Source organism: Lissotriton helveticus, chromosome 5_1 (assembly GCF_964261635.1).
Source record: "Lissotriton helveticus chromosome 5_1, aLisHel1.1, whole genome shotgun sequence".
Taxonomy (NCBI): Eukaryota; Metazoa; Chordata; class Amphibia; order Caudata; family Salamandridae; genus Lissotriton; species Lissotriton helveticus.
This window is the reverse complement of record NC_136065.1, coordinates 1,721,398,929-1,721,424,715: the sequence shown is the minus strand read 5'-3', so window position 1 is coordinate 1,721,424,715 and position 25,787 is coordinate 1,721,398,929. Positions and strand designations below refer to the sequence as shown.

Sequence of the window (25,787 nt, the reverse complement as noted above, 5' to 3'; positions counted from 1 at the left end):
TGATTGCCTCCATGTACCACTGATAGAGTGTCTTTTATATTGCCCTGTCCTGTTCTGGATATCTGGCGCACTCCTTGTGGCATCGATGAACAATTCCTCTGCCTGTTTGACTTTCTGAACTGATGGTGTGCGCTACGAGCTGTGGGAGTATCCTTCCAACACTGCAGCTTCAGCAAATGTACTAAACTGCTTACTTCGGACATATCTGTTTATACTGTTTCATAATGGGAATTATTGGACGGGTGGGATTTCGGGCTAATGTTGATGGTTCTTTTGAATGTATACTGCTCACTACTGAACTCCGACATACGCGGGCGGCTACTGTGAGTTCTACTAAGCTGTACTGTGCATTTACTTATGCATTTATTGCTTGCTGTACCGTGTTTTGAAATACAATAAAGGTTTAAAAAAAAAAAAAAAAACTAACGCAGAGCATCACAGCACCCAGAGCTTCCTCTGAGATTTTAACCTGTACTGGAATGACACGAATGACTCAGCAGTCAATAGCCTGAAATCCTTCTTAGCAAACCTCAACCTCAACTAAATATGCGACAGCCATACTCACATCAATGGAGCTACCTTAGTGTCATGAAATCCCCAGCGCACAAGGATCCACTGCAAAAGTGCAGGAAATTTAGTACATAAAACCCACCCCTGTCCCGTGCCACCAGTACTACCTTATGTGTGGTGTTAATTATTGTGTTTGATTGTGATTATTGTGATTACATATATCATACATGCCAGGTTGTATTTCAGTGTTATCTGGTTGGTATTTATTTATTTGAAGCGAAGTTTGTTTTCGAACTTTTATATGATTTGTGATTGCACTTATTTAAAAGCCATGCCTTCGTTTAAAATTGTAGTACATGGTAGTTGCTATTCTAGTCTTTCTCAAGAATACTTAATGTCTACCTTCTCTATTCCACATTCCATGTTCCACTCTACCTTGTATGTTCCACCCTGTGGCAGTTGACCGGTTGTTGCTGCTGTGGGTGGTCTGCTCTTACGTTGTCTCTTCACTTAATAAAGGAACCTACAAGAATCACCAGATGCCTCTATACTTTGTTTACTACAGTATTTTGGCGACGCTTCTTCGAACCTTGCGCTATTCCGCCACCTTCTGAAAACACTAAAGAGCAGACCGTATTGAGCTGAATCCTGCGTACGCTCCTGCATACTACCGGAGGGCACCTGACGACACCACTTGGGACAATCTACGAAACGGGCAAGTTTTTACCTATTTCTGCCTCTGTTTCTCGACGCTTGTCCTCCTCCCGTCTCCCTCCTGGTAGCCTCCTACTCCTGCGGCGTCTACCCGACTCTGATGACGTCTTAGAACCTTCCGTAGGAGTTAGCGATCTTCTCTGTGACGTTACCATGCGCTCCTCTCACCCAGCGTGACTCGTCTCAACGCGCCGTCTCTCCCAGACAGCCAGCGCGTTTCAACGTCCACGTCATCACGCTACAGAGGCCATTTTGAATTACCATGGTAACGGATTCAACTCCAGCAACGACGATGCGCTCGTCTAATGCGCATTCGTAAAGTGAAGCTACTTAACAAGTAAAGCATTAATTTTAATTCTGTTTGTAGCGTTTCTTCCTGGAATAAGTTGCCTTAATTAACTATAAGTTACCTTTCAGACAATTTCGTTTTTTTTGTGTGTGAAAAATATAAAACATTATCTATACTTATCACCACAACCTAAAATATGTCTGAACAGTCACCAATTCCGTCTGGCTCTGTGGTATTACCACCCAGTTTTCTTTCTTCACCTGGCCAACCCAGCATATCGTGGGAAGACTGGTTTCCCATGTTTGAGAACTACCTTGACGCACTAGATGCTCAAGAGTTCCCTGCCAAACGCAAAAAAGCACTTCTGCTGGGTTCTCTTGGTAAGGAAGGACAACGTGTGTTCAGGTTCTTGCCGCAAGTCCTGTTGACAGGCGCACAAGCACCGTTGGATGAATATAAGGAAGCTGTGTCTCGCCTTGAAGTCAGGTATGCCAAAGAAGAGAACCTGGTTATGAACAGGTATAAATTCTACACCAAAAGTCAAAAAACTGGTGAGAGCATAGATGACTTTGTTTCTAGACTGCGCGAAATGTCAGTGAAATGCAAATTTGGCAACATGACTGATGAACTGATCAGGGATCAGCTTATCGTACAATGCAATAACAAGAAAATTCAGGAACGTCTTTGGGCGGCCAAGGATCCCAACCTACAAACAGCAATTGACTTAGCAAAAGTCGTTGAACAGTCCCAAGGGTGTATGAAAGAGTTAGAAAAAAGAGCTACTTCAAGTGACGTTAGTGAAGTGTCTTGTCATTCACACATGTATCATAGTCAAGAAGATGATGACCAAGACGAAGTTGCTCTTCTCAAGCAGAGAAAGTTTTTCAACAAAAAGTCTACTAATGTCAAGACTAATAACACTGTTAAACCTTCTTCTTCTAGGCAATGTCTTAGATGTGGTAGCCTTGCACATGCTTCTGATTCGAAATTTTGCTTTGCAGCCAAACAGGAATGCATGAAATGTGGTAAATTGGGACATTATGCTCGTGTTTGCAGAAGTAAAGCCCGTCCTTCTGTTTCATATGTTAGTGATATCACAGTTGTTGAAGATAACACTGACAAAATTTTGGTGGTTGGTAATGACAATAATCTTCAACGTGAAGACCACAAACGTAGGAATAGACCTAAAGCCCTTTTCATTATTAATGAAAAGCATGTTTACTTAATGGTAGACACAGGTTCGCGATACACAATCATTCCCAATTCACTTTTTGTTGATTTGTGGGGTATGGGTCCTCTTTTTCCTACAGATATTTCTCCTGGTGGGTATCAAGGGGAACCACTGAGTATACTTGGGTATTTTGAAGCTAACATTGTGTTCTCAACCAGACAAATTTTTGGTAAAGTATATGTCTCAGAGTCTGGTCCCGCTATACTTGGGTGGATACACCAATATGACCTTTGCATTGTTGTGAATCCCCGAGCTGATCCTCAAGTCATGGTAGTAGAAGACTCTGATCTAATTTCTTTACTCTCCAAATTTAAAAATGTCTTTGGTGAGAGTTTGGGTAGACTAAAGGGATATTCACATAAAATAATAATCAAACCCAACTCTGTCCCTATACAACACAAGGTAAGACGCATACCTATCATCATAAGGGATGAGGTCAAGAGTCTCCTTGATGACATGTTGAATTCTGGGGTCATTGAACCCGTTGAAGCATCCCCTTGGGTTTCGCCCATTGTCGTCACCAAGAAGTCTGACGGCAAGCTCCGTTTCTGTGTCGACCTCAGGTCTCTCAACCACTGTGTTGTTGCCGACACTTTCCCACTACCTAACATATCTGAATTAGTTACCACTCTAAATGGCGCGAAATTTTTCTCGAAATTGGACCTCAGGAGTGCATACCACCAAATTGACCTTCACAAAGACTCCAAGTCCCTGACAGCCTTCATCACTCCCTGGGGTACCTTCCAATTTACTCGTCTGCCATTTGGTCTCAAGTCAGCAGCTAGCGTTTTTCAGCGCATGGTGTCAGGCATATTCGAAGATGTACCTAAGGTAGTCTACTTTCAGGACGACATCCTGATTTATGGTCAAACCGAATCCCAGCACAATTTCACTCTGAATGTTGTTCTTGAGAAATTATCTGATGCTGGTCTGACTTTACGGAAGAACAAATGTTTATTTGGTGTGTGTGAAGTAGACTATCTGGGCTACACCATCACTTCCTCTGGTATAAAACCCAAAAGAAACCTATGTGAAGCAATTCGTTCTGCACCCTCACCCTCTGACAAAGACCAGCTTCGGTCATTTATGGGACTGATAGAGTACTACTCTAAGTTTGTACAGAACTTTTCTGACAAGACTGTGTCTATTAGATCTTTGCTTAAACGGGGTGTAAGTTTTATTTGGGGGGATGAGCAAGAGAAATGTTTTGTAGACATCAAAAATGAAATTTGCAATGCAAAAATGCTATCTCCCTTTGATGTAAACAACAGATCTATCGTCACTGTTGATGCTAGTGCACATGGTCTGGGTGCCATGTTGTCTCAATTGTGTGGGGGATCAGAAGTCACTATCGCCTTTGCCTCCAGGACCCTTACTGATACTGAAAAGAACTATTCCGTTATCGAAAGGGAGGCGTTGGCGGCCTCTTGGGCTGTTGAATATTTTCGTACTTACCTGTGGGGCATGAAGTTCACTCTACGATCTGACCATAAACCCCTAATCAAGGTTCTTTCACCTGGTGGGGCAGGTAAGGGTTCTGCCCGCCTTATGAAGCTAGCAGCCAGACTACAAGAGTTCCAGTATTCGGTAGAATACATCCCAGGTTGGAGGAATGTCCAAGCCGATTGTCTCTCGAGATTATCTATGGATTGGCGTTCTCCTCAAAATTCAGTTGTTTCACTTGACTTAGATGATATAGCTGTGGCCTCGGTGGAGGATGCTGTTTTTGTTGGCGAGGGTGTTTTTTCTTCCAGTGACTGGTCTAGAGAAATGTCTGCTGATGCCACCCTTCAGGAAGTCATCAAACTTATAAGATTGGGGCCTAGACGAGAGAGTTCTGTCCCTGTCGCTGTCAGGCCTTACATTAAAGTCCTAGAGGATCTTTCTATTGTTGGGGACATTCTGTGTAAAGGTGAGAAATTTGTACCCCCCTTTGGGTTAAGAACCAAGTTACTGGCTTTAGCACATGAGGGGCACATGGGCCAGACCCTTACCCAAAGGCGTTTAAAAGATCACTTCTGGTGGCCTGGCGTTGACTCCCAAGTAGTAGATTGGGTTGAGAGTTGTTCCCTCTGCAGGGAAGGAGAGAAACGCTTGAAGACTGGTCCAAAGCTCATTGATGGTGCACACATTCTTTCACCAAATTTGCCCTGGCATACTATTGCACTTGATTTTATTGGCCCAATGGGTGAGTTAGGGGAGAGTGATAGGTTTGCCATTGTTGTCATTGATGTTTTCACCAAGTGGTTGGTTGTCCATTTTACCAATGACATCACGTCTTCCAACTCCATCAGGTTTTTGGGAAATCTCTTTAAGGATGAGGGCCTGCCTTCTGTCCTAATCACAGATAATGGTCCACAACTCACCTCCAAGGACATGGAGATCTTCTTAAAAGAGTGTGGTGTCTCCCATCACCATACTTCCTTATACAATCCTCAAGGGAATGCTGTTTGCGAAAGAGCCAATAAAGTTGTTAAGGGAATTATACAGATGGCATCTTGTGGTGGTCATATTGTTAGGAAGATGGTAAATGAAATGCTATGGGCATACCGTACCACCCCTTTGGCTAATGGACATCTGTCTCCGTTTCAGTTGATGAGAGGACGTGATCCTGGTTTAAAGTTATTTCCTTCCTGGATGAGAGATGTCGTTGCTCTGCAAGCCCAGAGTAAATTCCCAGATGATTTTCAATCTGATGTAGTTGATTCCACTCCTAATGTTTCTCCTTCTCCTTCTCCTTTTTTCGAGGGAGATCTGGTTAAAATCAAACTAGGAAGATTACAGAAAGGTTTATCCAAATTCAAGGGCCCATTTAAGGTCAAGAAGGTGCTCAAATATTGTGTCATCCTAAATAATGGCGAATGCTGGAACTTCAGGAGGGTGGCTCTCTACAAGAGGGAAAAGAGCTCCTCCACTATGTCTCCCTTGCACTCTGAGAGTCCTGCTCCTTCTGCTTCATGTTCTGATGACTCTGTTACCAGTGGGTTTTTACTTGCCAATGACACTAATGATTTGCAACCTTATAATGGTGCGTCCCTTAGTTCTCATGTACAAGATAGGGTTGTTGTCTCTGGTGGGGGCGATGCTTCTGCTCTGTTGCAGAGTCCTGTCCCTACTCAAGGTTCATCCCTCTCTACACGCCCTCTTAGACCTAGGCGACCTCCTACTTATTTGCAAGATTTTGTTTGTTAAGTTTCTTTTGTTTTTTTTGTTTTTAAACAACAGAAAGGGAGAAGATGTGTAGTACATGGTAGTTGCTATTCTAGTCTTTCTCAAGAATACTTAATGTCTACCTTCTCTATTCCACATTCCATGTTCCACTCTACCTTGTATGTTCCACCCTGTGGCAGTTGACCGGTTGTTGCTGCTGTGGGTGGTCTGCTCTTACGTTGTCTCTTCACTTAATAAAGGAACCTACAAGAATCACCAGATGCCTCTATACTTTGTTTACTACAAAAATCATGCTTTAACGCTCAGCGGAGAAATATGGGACACGCAACCTGCAAAAACTAAAGGAGATAGGTATTTAATCAGGACTGGCATCATGCGGCTGGCATCCCGGCACACATGTAATGTAATGTAATGTAATTTTATTTTTGTAAAGCGCAGCTTACACTTCACGGAGCATCTTGGCGCTGACCATTCGTGTCTAAGAGGTGTTTGGCCAGGGAGCTAGTGAGACATCGGTAGGACAATATTTGGTGTTACTGGGGTATGGATTTAGATCAGGGATAAGCATGCTGTATCTGTGAGTTTAAAAATCCATGTCTTTAGGGCCTTTTGAAAAAGGCTCTCTGACGGGATCTGGCGTAGTTGGAGTGGAAGTTTATTCCAGGCCCTAGCGCCCAGTACTCCAATAGATTTTCCTCCTCTCGTAGCTAGTCTGAATTTGGGAGTAACCAGTAGGTTAAGGTTGGAAGATCTGAGTGAACGGGACGGCACATATCTTTCAAACCTTTTTGACAAGTAGGTGGGACCCAGCTGGTGATAGGACCTAAAGGTGATTACTATGATTTTTAATAGTACCCTTTTGTGGATGGGCAACCAGTGCAGGGTCTTAAGTGCTGCTGATGCAGACGACTTCCTGGGCAATCTCAACACAAGGCGGGTGGTGACATTCTGGACCATCTGCAGTCTATGCAGTACCGTTTTACTGGAACCTGCAGATAGACTGTTGCAGTAGTCCAGGCGAGATGTAATTAAAGCCACTGCCACAGTTTTTCTAGCTGTCAGCGGGAGAAGGTCGAAGAATCTTCTGAGGCCTTTAATTATGCTAAAGCAGGACCCTGCCACAGTACCTGCTTGTTGCCTAAATGACAGGGCCTCGTCAAACCTAATCCCCAGGTTACGGGCCGTAGTGATGGTGTTTGGGGGGATTTCTGCATCTTGTGGCCACCATAATTTGGGGGAGAAGGGGTTTTGTTTTCCGAATGGTAGTATTTCGGTCTTGCCCGAGTTACATTTGAGATGGTGTTGTCTCATCCAATCGAATGTGGCGGTCAGACAATCTCTCAGATTTTCCTCTGCCTTGGTTGTGTTACTATCTAATACGAGGATAAGCTGAGTGTCATCAGCGTAAGATGTAGTGCTGATGTGGAACGAGGAGATAAGCTCTATAAGGGGAGTAATGTACAGGTTAAATAGTACTGGGCTTAAACTAGAGCCCTGTGGTACTTCTGTTTTTAATGATTTCTCCTCTGAGCAGTGTTTCCCTAGCACAGTGACTTGCTTCCTGTGGCTGAGAAAGTTGTTAAGCCATTCAAGAGCCACTCCTGCTATTCCTGATTCCACTAGGCGGCCTATTAATACGGGGTGTGAGACCGTATCAAAGGCCGCCGATTGATCGAGCAGCACCAGGACAGCCTTTTTCCCTTGGTCCATAGCTATCTTCAGGGTCTCCACCGTATGAAGTAATGCTGACTCCGTGGAGTGTTTGGCCCTGAATCCCGCCTGGTTTGGATGCAGGAAGTCATTTTCCTCCAGATATCTGGTTAGCTGCTTATTCACAACTGCTTCCGTAAGTTTAAAGAGAATTGGAAGCAGTGAAATGGGACGGGGTTTGAAAGTATAGTGGGGTCTGCTAGGGTTTTTTTTTGGAGGGGTTTGACAGCGGCTAATTTCCATTCGGAAGGAATTGCGGCGGTCGCCAAGGATGAGTTGATGATTGCATTTATGCTCGGGTTTACTGTGTCCACAAGAGCATGCAGCAGTAAGGGAGGGCAGGGATCAAATGGGGAGCCGGATTTGCTGGATAGAATAGCCTGACGGGTTTCTTCCAGAGTTACATGAGTGATTTTATTAAGCTGGGTCTCCTCATTGTAGGGCGTTGAGGATTCTGTAAGGGAGGGTGAAGGTGGGTCTGGGAAGTCCTTAGTGAGATCGGATATTTTCTGTTCAAAGTAGTTGGTGATTGAGTTACATAATGGGAGCGAGGAGGGGATCTCTTGTCTAAGAATCCTAGGAGTCATGAAGTCATCAACTATTTTGAAAATTTCTTTTTGTTTGTTGTTAGAGGAGTTTATGGCTTCAAAGAAATAGCTTTTTTGGCATTTTTAATCATTGTATGGTACTGCCTTCTAGATGTTTTATAGATGAAGAGTTCTTCTTTCCCATATGTACGTCGCCATTTCCTTTCCAGGGTTCTGACCTCTTTTTGTTTTTCCTTTAAAGGGAGGGAGAACCAGGGGGCGGACCTTTTATTCCCCTTTTTTATCACTTTACTGGAATCCTCAGGCCCGCAAAATCCTGTGATCCATTTACAAAAGCTGTTGTAATCTGTTTCCGTATTTCCAGTTAGAGGGGGTTTACTATCCTCGGCAATTAAGTGCAGGTTGGGAGTGTCCTTAATCTTTTTCCAGTCTTTTTTTGTGTGGACTTCGATTTTCCGATGGTCCGTCTTAATCCCTTTCCTTTCTATGGTCAATTTAAAGGGGACCAGCAGATGGTCAGTCCAGGTCTGGATACGGGGAGAGTCAACTTTCATGGATTTAGTGTTGGTGCAGATACAGTCTAAGATATGGCCTGCTTCGTGTGTGGGCTCTTTAGTCAGTATTGTGAGTCCCAGAAACACTGGCTAGATCTTTCAGCCATACTGCGTTAGGGTCCTCGGCCTCATCAAGATGGAGATTTAGATCGCCTCATAAAGTGAAAATGTGAACTGACACCCGCCGCACACTGCGTTATACAGCGCGCTGAATGGCCTGGCAGTCATCTTGGGTGTGGCATCACTATTTAATCCCACACCCGACTTCTGGAAGGTGCTTAACCTTCTGTTGAAGTCACAAACACTCACCGGGTTCCAGTGATGCTACTTTGGAATCATCTTGGCGCGATTCCGGCTTCAAATTTTCTTTTCTTCTGGCACTCGAACTGGAAATAGGATATCTTCCTGCTTGAACCTGAAAAAGAGAAAATGAGAGAAAGCTAAGTACTAGTTTTGTTTGTTCTGGCGCCCATCACAAGAAAGAGCAATCTTCTAATGCGATAAATATTAAACAAGGAACAATTTTTGGAACTTTTGCTTTGTAAAGAAAGCAAGTTTGGACTAGAATCCAGAATAGAAAAAAGAAACTTGGTAAACACAATTGTGAATCTAAAGACTAATGACAAATTCCAAAGTATCATTGTTTGTTGAAATGCAGAATATGTTTTCTTATGTTTAATCTCTGGACCATTTTCTGGGACTCGGTGGCAAGTAAGCATTAATTAGAAAATACCTAAATTTGAGCACACATAAAGAAGGATGAACAAAACTTGGAAAGGTATTAATAACCATGTCCTTTATTTCACTCAGCACAAAACCTCTCTTCTAAATTCCTGCTCAACCGAACTTTCAAGCCATCCCAATTCATCACAACAATATCCGGACGCAGAGTCTAACACTTTAGAAGTCGCAGGTAGGGGTATTTTAATTTCTTCAGAAACAATTTAGTAATTAGAGTAGGAATGTGTATTGGAATTAGACACTTATACAAGATTAATTAGTCTTTGTTGCCTCACAGGTAGACAACAAAACCCAACTACAAGCGTCCAGGATTCCAGCCCTCCTCCCTGAACCCTATTGCGTAGCCTTAGTGATTATAGAAGCTCAGGTTATCAGGTAGGGTGCTGGAACGTTGGTTCATAACGTCTCTGCAAAACTCACCAGTGCACATTTACAGGTAAGAGTGCATGATTCCTGACAATTAGATCTAGTCATCGATAAGGTCAACTCCATTCATCTTGAATCTATCGCCCCTTGTGACTGGAAGGACCACCTTTGCATCACCTTCTTATTCACTGAATTTGTGAGAACTAATTAAGTTCAGCTAAAGAAAAAGTTTGCGAAACATTAACTTAGATGATCTGACTTTGCTAAGTGATAACATCCTGCCCCCTCCTGTTGACATGTCTGATGTCCGTGACCTTACAGACCACTATATCTCCATGAAAAACATTTTAGACTCACTGTCGCCTTTACAGCTAAAAAGAATGTCCTCTAAAATCTCCAAACCTTGGTACAATGGTAGTCTAAATACAGAAAGAAGAATTCTGAGACTAGCGGAATGATTGCGGATATCCTCTCCCTCCCTCCACCATCTCTATCACCTGAGATCTTTGAGAAATATATATAACAAATTAGGTGCTCTAAAGCTAGTTAGTTCATAAACCAACTAGAGCAAGCCAGAAACTGACTTAAAAAATAGTTTGAACTCATCAAGCTTCAATCAAATTATCAACCTAACCTTCCCTCAGTGGAACTCTAACTGCAGCCTAACTGTGAGGAATTGTCCGCCTTCTTCCTTGAAAAGAAAACAAAGATTGAACTGAAATTGTGGTCAGCTTTGGGAAATCTACTGACTACACCATCTATCATCCTCCCTCTCCGTAGGTTTTACCTGCACCCACCTGTCCTATGTCTCCCCCCCAAAACAATGCTTCCTGGAGCCTATTCAAAACTTTCAGTGAAAACACTTTTCTCAAAACTATTGCAGTACTGAAGCTATCAAACCACTTTAGTGATCACTTGCCATCAAACTTCTTCAATGAGATTAGATCGTTAATACTCCCACTTTGGACGAAGATAGTTAATGACTCTCTACTTCAAGACTGTATTCCGAATTTCCTAAAGTCTGGGCAGGTCACCCTCTTCTAAAACAACTGACTGCAGATCACACTAAACTTCACAATTTTCATCCAATCTCCATCATTTCTACTCTGGCAAATCTCCTCAAGAAACGTGCCTACACCCAGCTATGCAGCAACAAAGAATAATTATGACTTCTAGATCAATTCAAATCTTGCTCCCATCAGGGTCACAGCACTGAATTTGCTCTCATTCACATTCTAGATGATGCGATAAGAATAGTGGATCAGAATGAATCGTGCCTTTTGATCCTACTCGACTTATCGTCAGCCTTTGATATGGTTAAATAAGACAGCCTAATCAACCTACTGGAACACAGGATGGGGCTATCAGGGACCGTTCTAAACTGGTTCTCCTCATTTCTACAAAATAGAACCCAAAGATTCAAGGTTCATCAGTCTCTGTCTATCCCATCACCTCTCAATCTGGGGGTGCCAAAGGGGTCCACGCTCTCACCCACTCTTTCCAACTTGTTCACGGAGACACTAACAGACTTTCTGAAACTCTCCAACATTCACTATCACATGTATGCAGATGACACCCAACTGTACTTGAAAGATTCCTCCCCGGAGGACATCAGGTCCCTCAATTCAGTTCTATAGAAAACGCAAAGTAGGCTGACCCTTAATCACCTGAAATTAAATGCTCTCAATGCAGAATTCCTCTTAATCGCACTATCCAACAGTCTCCAGACATCGAAGAATGGATAAATCAACGAATAGCTCTCAAATGCTTTCCAAACATCATTGATTCCACAAACTCATTGGGAATAATGATAGATAACTATTTGTAGATGCAGAAGCACATTAGTGGTCTCACCAAAAGACCAGACTTCCAAATGAGCATCCAGAGGAAAATAAACCTGTTCCTACACCACAGCGACTTCAAGGCTGCGGTGCAAGACCTAGTGATCTCTTAGCTGGACTATATCAACGCAACCCTCTGTGGCCTTACCAGATCTAAGATGGCACCACGCAGGGCCTCTCTCAACTCTGCTGCAAGACTCATCACTGGTTAAAAATGAAACAACACATCACGCCTGAGCTAAAATCTAAATTGGCTCCCGTATGAGGCAAGGATACATCTAAAAATTGCATGCATGACACACAATGCTTTACATTTCAGCACACCAAAATACCTTGCAAAAAAACCTTATCTCTCTGGTGGCTCCAGATCCTCTAGAGGTTTCGAGAATCCGGAATGACCTGCCACCTGAAATCAGTCTGAATCATTTAATGGCTTCTTTCAGAAGGGAAGTTTAAGCAATACTAATGAAGACATTTCTGGCCTAGACCCCCAGGCACTCTAGGACTCGCTTGTTTATACCTATCTATACTAAACTGTTATGAATGTATTTTGACCTGATGGTTTACTGTTACTATTTTCTTTACCTTTGTGATTGCTAAACTTTAGAGTACTCTGATAACCCCAAATAAATATAACCCTGCATTGCATAATTTGGCACAGGTTGCAGCAAAATAAAATTCCAGGAGCATGGAAGCCCTGCCAACATCCAGTACCTAAGTGGCTTTTGTTCAGGTCAATTTTATTCTTTTTTCTATATTTTTTTCACAAATTGACGGAGGAACACGTTAGGGCTAAAAAAGAATGCCAAATTACAGATTAGCATTTTGTATAATCATGCATATTTTAGCATAATTTTCCTGACATTTTACATATTTACGTAAGAGCAAATTATGCAAATTTCACAAACACCTAACTAGTTTTTATTTCTCTGGGTATTCCCGAAAGTTGAGAAGGGTGTTATCTTATTTTTTTAGTTCAAAAAAGGAAGTTTATTAGGAAAACAAGTGATACAGTACAAGAAATTATGAAGGATGCAAAGAAAAACAGGAAAGGAAAGCGTATAAAATAAAAATATCATGTAAACATGTCTAAGTTGGAATGAGAAAGCAATAAAATATCGACATACCAATAAAACAGTGCATTACATCTACAAACCATATAGCAACATAACAGTAGCATAAATATAACAATATATTATAAAATATCATTATCCTAAGATATAGAATATCATGGAGGCTGAGCAACTTCTTGTTGAGCAGGAGTTAGAAAATAAGAGCGTTTAGCACTGAAGTCAATGAACGATGTAACAGGTGACCATCAATGTAAGCGCTTCATAGCTAGATGAATAGGATGAACAAACGCAGTGTCGCATCTGTGATGATAACATACTGCATACCACCAAGCTTGGAAAGATACGTTCGGAAATTCATTCCAGTTTTTAGTGATCTGTTGAAAGGCAATTGCCAACAATAAGTCCACAATCTTTTTATTGGAAATATGATCCTCCCAGATCAGTAATAAACTACCCAAAAATAAATGTGTGATAGAAAAAGGGAAACTGGAGTTGAAGATTGAATTAATTTGAGCCCAGACAGATGTCCAGAAGTTATGTACGTGTGGGCAAGTAAGAAGTAGGTGTTTTAAATCAGCGAGTGGGGAGGAGCAGGATCAGCAGGTGTCCGGTACGGTGACATGCTTTTTATGTAATCCAACTGGGTGTAGCAAAAGTCTGTTGTAAGTAAAAAATAACATTTGCGTAATATTAACCGCTCTAGAGGTTTTTCTACTTTTGCACCATATTTTGTTCCACAAAGTATATGACCATTCAACCCCAAGATATTCCTCACAAGGAAGTTCAACTTTGGTCTTTACTCTAACGGATTGTGAAGATCGTAAATGAGTGTAAATATTGGATGATTTAGGACAGGAAAGTAAAAAAGCACATAAGTTGTTAACCAGGGGGGTATCGGATGAGATAGAATTTGAGTATATGCACTTGAAAGAGCTTGTGAGATTAAATTATATTTTGAATGGAAGGAAGGGGATAAGTGAAAAAATTGACTAGCTTCAGAAAATGACAAGACCCTATTTTGAGAAAATAGGTGGTGTGTCCAAATTAAGCCTTTGTTTCTCCAAGACTTCCAATAAAAAGGTTTTCCAAGTATCAAAATGGATGTATTGTACCACAAAGTGGAGTTAAGCAAGGAGTCTGGATCAGTAGGGGGTGTGGCTGTAGAAAAGCCTAGAAGTTTACAGGTGTATTTGAGAATAGGAGTAGAAAGAGATGGTGGTCTGCGGGTAAAAGAAAAAAATGCTTTAAAAGAGAAAGGGGAAGGAAAGGAACTTTCAAGTACCACCCACAGAGGACAATCCAGTGGGGAATCAGAGAGCCATCTCGAGGCTTGGCGAAGAAGGAAAGATGTGTGGTAGGTCGGGAAGAGAAGGGGTTATCTTGATCTTAATGGCATGTTTAGTAAAACAAAATGCACACTTTCTCACTCTGCACCTTTTTTCCTTTTTCAAAAAATAACTCTGGGAAATCCACAAACTTTGGGTTCCTTTAGAATCCCCTATTTGTACGAAAAAAATAATGCCTTTCAAGAATAAACTATTATCAAGGCTTAAGCTCAAACTGTCACAAATATTAAAAAGCATTGGTAAATGCATTAGGTGTTGCCTATGTGATTAATAATAAGCTGTTTTTGTTGCAAGTCATAGCTTGCTTAGTAGTTGTGCAATATAAGTTACAGAAAGTCAGGTAAAATCCTATGACTTGTTAATGTACATATAGACAATATATAGTGCTGTTACTAGTGGTATAGAGCAGGTAGGTAATGACAAAAGTCTGAAAAATGACATGAAAGAGGGAAATAATAGAATTAATTGATGTAATACCAATAGTATGTGTTTAGAGGAGTTCTGACAATGTTTGGTGCCCCTGCCACTGCACCCGCTGCGCCATTCAAATCATGCCCCTAGAGCCTGCAAGAAAACTGCATGTGTGGCTGCCCGTTTAGTAGTAAAATATAGCAATGTTTGGTAGTTAGTGGAGTTATGATAATTTTTGGCCCTGGGACTGCTGTACCTGCTACAACATTTAACTCAAGCCCCTTTCATCTACAAAGTAACTGCAATTGAGACTGCCTGCTAGTACTAAAATATAGTAATATTCAGTGGTTAGAGGAGTTCTGAAAACTTTTTGGCCCAGTACCACTGATCCAGCGGGTTACCAGCAACGGGTACTTTAATACCATATACTCACCTGGGCCCATAAACACACATTCACACTACCTGAGGTCAATTGTTTGTACTTTTAATCCTTCTAGATTAGTCTCTTCTCATTCTCAACCAATCTTTCACTCATCAAAAAGTTATTTCCTCTGGTCAATGAACCGAATTAGTTAAACTAGTTGATGGTGAAATGACAGAAATTAAGTTACTCGCAAATATTAAATGATCACAGTGTCAGGAAGTGTTTTAACTCTTTATCTAAAATTAATATCATGTGAATCACTTACAAGGTACAGAACAGTCTCCGTTTTCTCATAGGAAGGAAGATTCAACAAATCAATTATCAAATGCATTCATTTATATTACGCAAGGACTATGCATGGAGAGGGTAGGATAGAGAAAAAAGTAAATAGGCATACAAATAGACATACGATTATATTACCAAGTATGGTGTGAAAACCAAACCTGTGGCCAAGCGGCTGGGAAGGGTCCCCAAGAGAAGACTTCAGGACAGGAATCAGGACAGGACAGATGACCTCTCTATCACTGACGCTTGCGTAGCACCCCTCTCTGACACTCTCTTCCTCCTCGAGATTCTTCTGCGATCTTCTTCTAAATTAATTAGCTTAAGATATATGGCTCTGCAATTCGATTCTGCTTCAGCATTACTCATCACTCCAACAGCATCTTGGTCTCTGTAGCATTCAGAATCGACGTCTCTCTAACTAAGAACTACCTCAATTATACCCTACAATATTCATGTACCACCCAAAAAAAATTCAATATCATGAAACTCCTAACTCTGATTGGACAGGCAAGGGGAGGTGATCATCACACCATGCTTACATATTACTCTTTTCAGTTAGCCCTTTGTTAATAAATCTATCCCCTCAATTTTTTATTCAAACTTTATTTCCCACCTGCATTCACATTATGTTGCAACATTTATAATAGCTTTCAGAGTTTCTTTCATCCTGGTGAACTCTTCACCACTTGGTTCCCAGGCCAGGACACTCAGTGGCCTTGGCTTGTATTCAAGGTTGTAGTCATCTTTCAGGATTCACTCTCAATAGGCATGTGCAGATAAACATTTCAGTCACATGGTTCTGCTTACTTCTGTCTGTTTGAGAGGCCCAAAAGAGCACTAATAATAAAGTCAAAATGACAGACGTTATTTTCAAGAATACATGGTTTCACTGTACAACACCTATCTCTATTCTAACCCCATTTACTTATTAATACTTTCCCTGCATTAGCATTAGTAAAAAAACTTATTTTAGTTTCCAGCAAAGCAGATGCCAAGCATGTGAGTTTCAAATCAGCCATCTTGTTAGCTACTGCGCAAGCACAAGAAATTCCCTCCATGCGAAAGTACGTCATACTACTTAGATGCAGTCGACACGTGTACTAAAGATTTTCAGTTAGCGGCCATTTTAGAATTTCACTTGAGCTACTTGTTAGTAAACACATAGGCAAGCTTCTCTTTCTTGTAAATGTAATGTTGTGCATATTAATTTACACGAAACAAGGTTAATATGAGGTGAGAAGTTTCAGGAGAGGATTGCGTCCGAGCAAGTCTCTTTTCTACGTGTCCTTGCTCCATCACCACTGCAACTGCTGCACCATTCAAATCATGACACTAGTGCCTGCAAGATAACTGCAGTTGTGACTGCCTGTTTAGTACTACCATTTAGAAATATTTGTTTTGTTCAGTGGAGTTATGACAGCTTTTGACCCCTGTGCCACTGCACCTTTTACACCATTTAACTTCTTCCACTTTCAACTACAAGGTAACTGCAATTGTGACTGCCTGTTTAATAGTAAAATATAGCAACATTAGATGTTTAGAGAAGTTCTGTCATCTTTTTGACCTTGTGCCACTACACCTGCTGGGCCATTCAAATCAGGACCCTAGTGCCTGAAAGCTAACAGCACTTGTGACTGCCTGGTTAGTTGTAAAATATAGCAATATTAGGTGGTTAGAGGAGTTCTGACAACTTTTGGGCCTGGTGCTACTGCACCTGCGGCACCACTCAACTGATGACCCCGTTGCCTGCAAAATAACTGTACTTGTGACGCCTGTTTAATAGTAAAACATAGCAATAGTTGGTGTTTAGTGGAGCTATGCCAACATTTGGCCCCTTGTGCCACTGCACCTGCTGAACAATTCAAATAATGATCCTGTTGCCTGCAAGATAACTGCACTTGTGACTGCCTGTTTAGTAGGAAAATATAGCAACATTTGGTGTTCTTTGGAGTTTTGGCTCTGGTGCCACTGCTCCTGCTGCACCATTTAACATGAACAATATGCATAGTTAACGATCTGCCAGGAGAAGATGGGGCTTTCAGCTCTTGGGACCTTGTTGGGAAAAATCACAAAGAACACAGGGAAATTTAATTCAGACAATGTCAGGGAGCCAAACCTCTTATATAACTGACAGCTGTCAAAGAAAGAAGGAGCAATGCACGTGATGCCTCTTGCGCCAGCAAATCAGTGTCAAAAGAGGAACTCTGCAAGGAGTTTCTTTGCATCCAAGAATGCCAAGAATAGTTCATCACCTTTCTCCATATGGGAGAAGCAGATGGGTGGCAGGCACTGCTTTATTTGTAATCACCATAGTTCTGACCAAGTGTAATATGGTAAGCCTTCGATTAGGGCTTGGACAACCAGGTTGGCAAATCTGGATCTGACTGACATCCTCCTTTTTAGAAAAGCAAAAATAACGAGCCTCCTTGGTTTGATATAACCACACAGCACAGGACGTGCTTCAAAATCAAGGTGAAAGTAGCTTGTGAACTTGACTTTAATACGTTTGAAGCACATTACCATAAACTAGTAAATTACTAGCATAGTAGAGTTTCTTCCACCTGGAAATAACACAGTTCCACTAAAATGTTTTCTAATATAGGACATGGTTATAGAATTCTATTCTTCCCTTTAATGATATTTGATACTGTTTTTGACACATCCATTTCTCTGAGGGAGCTTTCGGCTGTACAGGGGTATGCCCAGGAGTCCTCAGAGTAATATGCGTTTACTTTCAGAACTAATTGTTTAACTTTCTGTTTAACTTTCTGGGAACTCAGTTACGTCTTTCGTCTTCTCTTATGTTTCTTCCAAAGGTCATTTGTACCAATGGAAAACAATGCCTACCCTATATTCAGCATTTGCTTCACCACTGCCACCATGTATTATGTTTTTCTGAAGTCTGCAGCAATTGTGTTGGGTGGAAGGACACTTGTGTAAGGCTTTGCTATTGATGGATTGTATTTTCTGTTCTTGCAATTTTCAGCTGTCTTTTCAATGTATTTTTTTATTCACTTATTTATTTATTTATTTATTCGTTTATTGTAAGTATTGGCCTGAGATTGCTCAAGTAGATGGAGTAAAATGGGCACTTGGGAATGTCCAGGTCTAGTAAAGTGTCCCAGACAGGCCTTCTACTACGATGTAGTGAATGTTTAACATTATGAAAGAGTCTTGGCGATAAAGGAGTTTCGAGCCTGCATGTAAAATTTGAACATTCTTAAGCATCTGACAAGCAGTACTGGGAAAAGGCTGAGATATTCACTGCTACCGTGATGGCAATATTATCCGAACCAGAGAAAAGCTGTTCCTTAAGATTTCCAGATTTTATTTTTCAAGTTTCAGGTGGTTGAGTAACAAATTCCAATGGTATGACCTCTGTTTAAGAAATGAAAGATTGAAATGCGGGTATAACAACAAGTCTCTAGTAATTGACCCGAGATGCTGGATTAGTTGGCCAGTGTTGGAAATGGCCCTTTCGGCAGGCCATCCCCAAACGTCTTGCCTTTTGTTGGTGTTAGGACTCTGGGCACTTTACCACTGTGCATGTGCCCTCTACCTCAAACATTGTAAAATTTGATATCCACAATTGCCATACTTAATTTACTTATAAATAAACCCCTAGGAAACTGTGCCACCTGTATCCAGGGCCTGTAAATGAAATGCTACTAGTGGGCCTGAAGCCCACTTAATAATTAGCCCTTTAAACATGCAGTTTACACAGTCATGTCGACCTGGCATTTGAAACCCTGTGCAAGACTTCAACTCCCCTTTTATTAAATATGTGTCTCCTCTAAGGTAAGCCCTAGGTAGCCCATATGGCAGGGTGCTGTATAATTCTGCTGAACCTGTCTGCCGCATTCAATACGGTAAATCATGGGATCCTCCAGGAAAGACTGAGGGAGGCCGGGGTAGTTGGTAATGCCCTGCGATGGTTTCGTTCCTTCCTGCTGGATAGGAAGCAGGCTGTATCCCTTCCCCCGTTTCAATCTGTTCTTTCTCCGGTGTCTCATGGGGTGCCTCAAGGCTCGGCCATCAGCCCGATTTTATTTAACGTGTATCTAAAACTTTTGATTACGTTGATAAAATCTCACAGGCTAAAAGCTATTAATTATGCTGACGACACTCAACTCATCCTCTCTTGGGAGGGTGAGGAATCAATTCCTTTGGAGTCCTTTCACGACTGTCTGCGAGATACGGCAGGTTGGCTACACAACAACTCATTACAGTTTAACGCCTCCAAAACTGAGGTTTTGTTCTGTGCTGGTAGCCGGATTCCTCGTCCCTTCCCGGTGGATTTTTGGCCTCCAGAATCCGCGGGAAAAACTCAGCCTGCCTCCACTGTTCGCAATCTGGCTGTTATGATGGATAATAAATTGAGCATGGAAGCCCAGGTTGCGAAAACAGTGTCCACCTGTTCGGCCCTCATTCGGTTCCTACGTAAGATCTTACCACTGATTCCCTTACAGGCCCGGGCATTAATAGTCAGGTGTACTATTTTAAGTCGCCTTGACTATTGTAACGCGCTGTTACTTGAGTCTCCAGGCCTGCTGTTGGACAGACTTCAAAGAGTACAGTCTGCTGCTGCTAAATTGGTCCTTGGCTGGTCCAGAAGGTCCTCGGCCACAGCGGCGATGGCTGAACTCCACTGGCTCCCGTCAAAACAGCGAGTGTCCTTTAAATCTCTCTGTCTCGTTTTCAAAGCCCTGCATAGACTTGGGCCCAGCTCTTTGCAAGCCTTGTTTGCCTGGTATACCCCAACCAGAGCACTTCGATCTGCAACGGCTTGTCTTGTGAAAGTGCCGAGATTTAAAAAAGCTCGGGCCGGGGGCAGATCCTTCGGAGTTGCTGCCGCTAAACTCTGGAACAGTATGCCCCTGGATATCCGTCAAACGGAAGAACTTCTTCTTTTTAGGAAACGTGTCAAAACTTGGCTGTTTCCGAAGGGTTAACTTGATGGTCACTGTACTGCTCTGCCTCTCCCTGCCTCTTCCTCTTAGAGTATTTCTCAGCGCCAGGATGCCTGCAAGGTGATAGCTGCGCTATATAAATGTTTTAAATAAATAAATAATGAAAAGGTCGGACATGCACATTTAATTTTTACATGTCGGGGTAGTGAAAAACTCCAAAATTCATTTTCGATTTTCATTGGAAAGAGGTAGATCCATCCTGTTTAGTTTACAAATTAAGCACTGCCTCAACCACAATTATCCAATGAAATGTTGAAATGAGTACATGCCTTGGTGAAAGGCAGAAGTGCACGGGTGACGTCATCGTGCCTGGACCAACTCCTGCAGACACACGCATCAGACAGGCAGCGGGACCGAAGGAGAACAAGAATAGGTTCATTTAATTTTAAGAATTAGTGGGCACAACTCCAAGGGAGGGAAAATTCATTAGCCGCGTCCCTGCAACATAAGTACCAGTGCTGAGCACCGGAAAGCTCTGGCACAAATTAAGCACTGGCTAGTATAATAATCTAAACGGAGCATGGGTAGAGTGAGGATTAAGGCGCTTGCTAACGTGCAGTGATACAGGGGCAGTGTCCCTTCCAGATGACCAGGGAGGAAAATATCAGTTTACAGATTGCATCCATCTGGAAGGAAATTGAGAGCTCGCTGTCGGAGATCTCAGCCAGATTTTACACTTTGTTTACCACGTCGTGAAGCATAAAGAAGGGGCAAGGGGATGGTTTAAAAGACCCATGAGCAATACTTTAGATGTAGCCAGTTGTTCTGCATCCATGGCTTTATTTGAGAGAAGCAATAGGACAGCTTGGTTTCCTGTAAGGTTCCTATAAGTTTCCTATAAGTCACCACCCTACAAAGGAATTAAACATGAAATGTAAAGCCATCCTGCAGATCGGGCTCTACACGGATTAAACTAAGCAAACGTTCCTGTTCTTCTGCACACATGGCAATGAGTTTAAAAGACAGTGATGTGGTCTAGTGTTAGTTGTATTTGACAGGTGTATCGTAAAAACACTTTAAATAAACAAGCACGCGGCCATGAGACAAGAACAGTTGAAGCAATATTTGAGTTTTTTTTAATTAAGGCCAAACATATTATGCTTATAATTTTCCTTGCAGTGAGAACGTCACACAGTCATCCTGTGTGAAAAAACAAGATCTGCTACAGATGCAGGGACGCATATTTTTTTGCATTGATGGGCTCATGTGTCCATCCTAGGTGGATTATTGAATGAGTTTAGTAATTAAAGTTACCCCCATTGCTTTAGAACGCTTCTTGGCTATTATTCTTCATTCAGGATAAATGCACCAAATATACCAGTCTTAAACAATACCTTAGGGGGCATTATTGGGAAACTTCACCTAGATAAAACCCTGCAACAATGGCCTCTGTCTGTATCGAACAGGACTAAAAAAATCGAAGAGCAGCCATTTCGATTTTACCTTTTTGGGATTAAAATGTGCATTGTATCTCTGAACCTCTGGTGAAAGTATGCATTAACCTGATCATTGTAAATGCCATAAATATTCTGCAGTTTTAGTTCAACAATCAGCACAAGTGGTGCATAATTTCTTTTGCTTATTCACGGCAATGAGTGATTGAATCAGTGATGAGTTAATTTTAGTTACATACATTCCTTGTCAGAAGAAAAAAAAAGATATTGCGGACATTTCTTGCAGTCTGGGAGATTAAATTAGCATTGTGCATACACTGGAACAAATCACAATGTATTTATTGCTCTGAAACAATGACACGATGACGTGATTACATCTTCACGCCCTTTGCATGTATGAAGCGTCCGTAACAAGTATGGGCGTATCTACATAGGGATCCCTTTTGTTTATACTAGATTCTAATTCTAATAATAACTAAGATGGGGGTACGGGTTGGATAGAGAGTAGAGACAGGAGATGTGACAAGCAGAAGTCACTATGTACAGGTACATGCAGTGATCACTTCTGGTGAGTCAAACTGAGGAATGTTAAGTAAAACCGACATAGAACCCTTTGAAACGATGGAGATTCCCCCTCCCTTTTCCTGATTTGTTTGTTCTTTGGAAGCACTATCATGCTCTCAAAGATTAACAGCTAGTTAAGTGGAACAGGCCTGCTTGCGTGTCTCCCCATGTTTTGAGTCTTTCCTGTCTGGAGGCTCACAGCAGCACCTGAGCTTCCTACTCACACTTTGTGACAAAGACCTTGGCTGGACCAGTTTGAATGGAATAAGCAAAATGTCAGCAATGCTCTGAACTGCTATCAGAGCTGACTGTTGGAATACACAATTACTGTCCACAACTTTAATATGAAGAATGCAAAGTGTGCCAAGCGGTCTGAATGAGAGTACAAGGTATACATACCAGTAGCGAAAATAGACTGTCTGCATTATGGGATTGGGATATCCACTGCCAACACGCTTTACTAAGTTCGGAATTAGAAACCTGGGACCTTTGCTTTAAACTGCTAGGGTAGATGTTTAGACTCTATCTTGTAGGAGATGTTTTACCAACTGTACATCCATCATTAAATATAAAGGGGTTGTCCTGTGTCCCTCAGCACCTTGGTATAGAATTTTAAGTTACAATATTTTCTGTTGGGTAGCACAATTCCTTAGCAAAAGAATTATGTATGTTGTCTAACTTTCAACATCTGTATCAAAGAGTCGTAATGTGGTCCCTTTATCCAACACTCGAAGGGATGTTATTCCGATTCGTCTCCTGTCATCAAAGGAACCCAATATGTACAGCACCTCATTGAAAGAAGCACAACATGACTCTTTTTGGATTGATATATTCAATGTCATATATGAAACACTGTATTAAGCAAGTCATGTTTACGTTTTTATATGTTTTTCTTATAAGCTGCCCAAAACACATTCAAAACATTAAATAAATTAAACAACATACTTCGTGACATCGTGGTGCATGGTGAAAAAAGGAATGTTTACAATATAGACACAAAAATAATTATAACATAATATATATGAGAACATAAAAATAAAAAATGGAAAAGCATAAATGTCTGTTCCCCATAGAATCAAGGTTCAAACTATCCTTTCACTTTGGTTTCTTAAACTTTCTTAGGATAGTTGATGTAGGACATGTAACATTGTGGAAGAGGTGTGGGGCAGCGCCCAGGGTGCCTAACTCTGGACCACGGGGTTCACAGTTTGATCCCGAGTGCTGGCAGCAGGTCCGCCCAGCACCATGTGACTCTGGACATTAGCTCTCTTAATCTTCCCGAGGGCCCCCAGCGCTGGGAAACCACTTTGGAGGTAGCCGTGCCCTTTACAAATTCAAGATTATTATTATCATAGCATTTAGCAATGACGTTGACGTTTCAACCCTATGTGAACGTGTATAATGACTAAGCATCACAGTTGGTATTCCTCAGGACTGAAGAGAAGAAAGGACAGCCTCCCCAGTGCTGGCAGCAGGTCCGCCCAGCACCATGTGACTCTGGACATTAGCTCTCTTAATCTTCCCGAGGGCCCCCAGCGCTGGGAAACCACTTTGGAGGTAGCCGTGCCCTTTACAAATTCAAGATTATTATTATCATAGCATTTAGCAATGACGTTGACGTTTCAACCCTATGTGAACGTGTATAATGACTAAGCATCACAGTTGGTATTCCTCAGGACTGAAGAGAAGAAAGGACAGCCTCTAAGGGAAAAAGACCTTACATTAGTGTTGTTTGTGTACAATGGTTAAAATAATAGGAAGAAGGAGGAGGCCAAGCGGTGATTCACCTTCAAAATGTGTTATTTACGAGAACACAAATCTTTAAAACTTGTGCCGGGCCTACCATTTCAGCATGAAGGCATTGTCAGACTGCCATGTCGACATGGCATTTAAAACCCCTTACCAAGCCCCTAGGTAGCCCGTAGTGCAGGGTGCTGTGTAGGTAAAAGGTAGGACATGTATTTTGAAGTTTTACATGTCCTGTTAGTGAAACACTTTGAAATTCGTTTTTCACTACTTGGAGGCCTAACCCTCCTATAGAATATCATTTGGGATTCCTTATTATATTTAATAAGCTGTAATTACTAATTGGTAGAAAGTAGATCTCTGATGTTTATTACTTATGGACATTGCAATGATAAATCCTCTAATGGCAAAATTGAATTTATCATTACAATTTTGAAAATGCAGTTTTAGAAAGTCGCCATTGTCCTGCTCATAGCCCTGTGTGACTACAGTCTGCCTCTGATATACACCTGGGGAGAGTAGCGGCTGGGCTTTGTGTATTCCCCCTAGACAGCCACACAGAATGAGAGCTTAAATGTCCTGGAAGGATGTGAGGGAGGAGCTGGGCACAGCCTAACACTTACACCTGAATAGGCTCTGTACTGTTCCCACACAAAGGGCTGCTTACCCCCAAGTAGTAAGTCTGGAGCCAGGGCAGGAAGGGAGGACCTCTGTACACTTAAAAGACCCTTCTTTGAAGTGTCCCCCCCCATTTAAAAGACCCAACTGTGTATAGGTACTGGACCTCAGGCACCAACCCTTCAGTACACTTATAGATCTGTGAATACTCTGCCAGGAAGAAGGACTGCTGGGCTGCTGTAGGGACTGCCACTCAGCTGGGCCACTATTCTACGGTACTAAACTCTGTTGTGCTCACCTGTTGCCCTCTTGCCTCCTTGGTGAGAAGGACTGGCCCACATCACTTGAAATCAGAACTAGAGTGACTCCAAGGGCTTGCTGGCTAGCCTCCTGATTGAAGTCTCTAGGGCATAAGATACTTCCAACTCACCTGCTACAGCACCTGCACTCTGCCACCTGTATGTCTTCCCAGCCAAGTGGTGCCAACTCAGTCCTGGACTCTTGGAAGTGGGTTTGAAATGTTGCTCAAGCAGAATCCATGCATCTCCATCAACACAAGGACTGGGGAACCAGCACATCTCTTTCACTGCAAATGCATCTCCGCCATTGTGATCAACTTTTTCCATCACCGATGGCACCGCGCATCACCTCCATTCCCGACGCATTATCACCATTGCACAGCTCAGAATAGTCGCATTGTCTTACTTTGTGGAGTATGAACATCACTTTTAGATTTGATCCAGCCTAGCATGACCAGAAAGCCCAGGTTGGTGCTTTATTCTTTTAAACACTATATTTCAGTATATTCTTTAAAATTCAAAACTTCGAGTCTACTAATTGCATTTTTGAAGTTTTGGTCTTGTTTTGTTCTTTACATTAAACTCTATCTTTCTAATCAGGTGTGGTGTCTCTTGTGGTATTTTCTTTACTGTTTTACTGTTTGAAGGGTTGCACAAATACCTTACACATTGCCTCTTAAGTTAAGCCTGACTGCTCTGTGCCAAGCTACTGGGTAGTGATCACTGGTTTATTTATGGTATGTTTGTGACTTGCAACAAGTAGGACTGGGGTTTCTGCTTGGACAGGGTGCATACCTCTGGCAACCGGAAATCCAATTTCTAACATGCAGGACCTCTAGTTCAGAGTTCAGTGTTGAGGCACAGGGGCGATATGATCATAATGTTTTGGTCATAACACAAGCACAGCAGCATAGTTTTGTACCTATTGGTGCTTCGAGAGTCCATATTCAGGAAAGGCCAGTGAAATGGCCATTACAATAAT

At 41.9% G+C, this 25,787-nt stretch overlaps 1 protein-coding gene across 2 annotated transcripts in view; it reads right to left on the bottom strand.

The window, feature by feature from the left end:
* LOC144753799 (nicotinamide N-methyltransferase-like) overlaps positions 1–25,787 on the bottom strand; it is a 501,337-nt gene that overhangs the window by 438,302 nt on the left and 37,248 nt on the right. The window contains exon 2 of one of the 2 annotated variants that reach the window (XM_078641370.1): positions 9,037–9,142. The exons of the other annotated variant lie outside the window; for it this stretch is intronic. Within the exon in view, the coding sequence (XP_078497496.1) occupies positions 9,037–9,142 (106 nt within the window). The remainder of the gene's footprint in view (positions 1–9,036; positions 9,143–25,787) is intronic. 2 annotated transcript variants of the gene reach the window in all.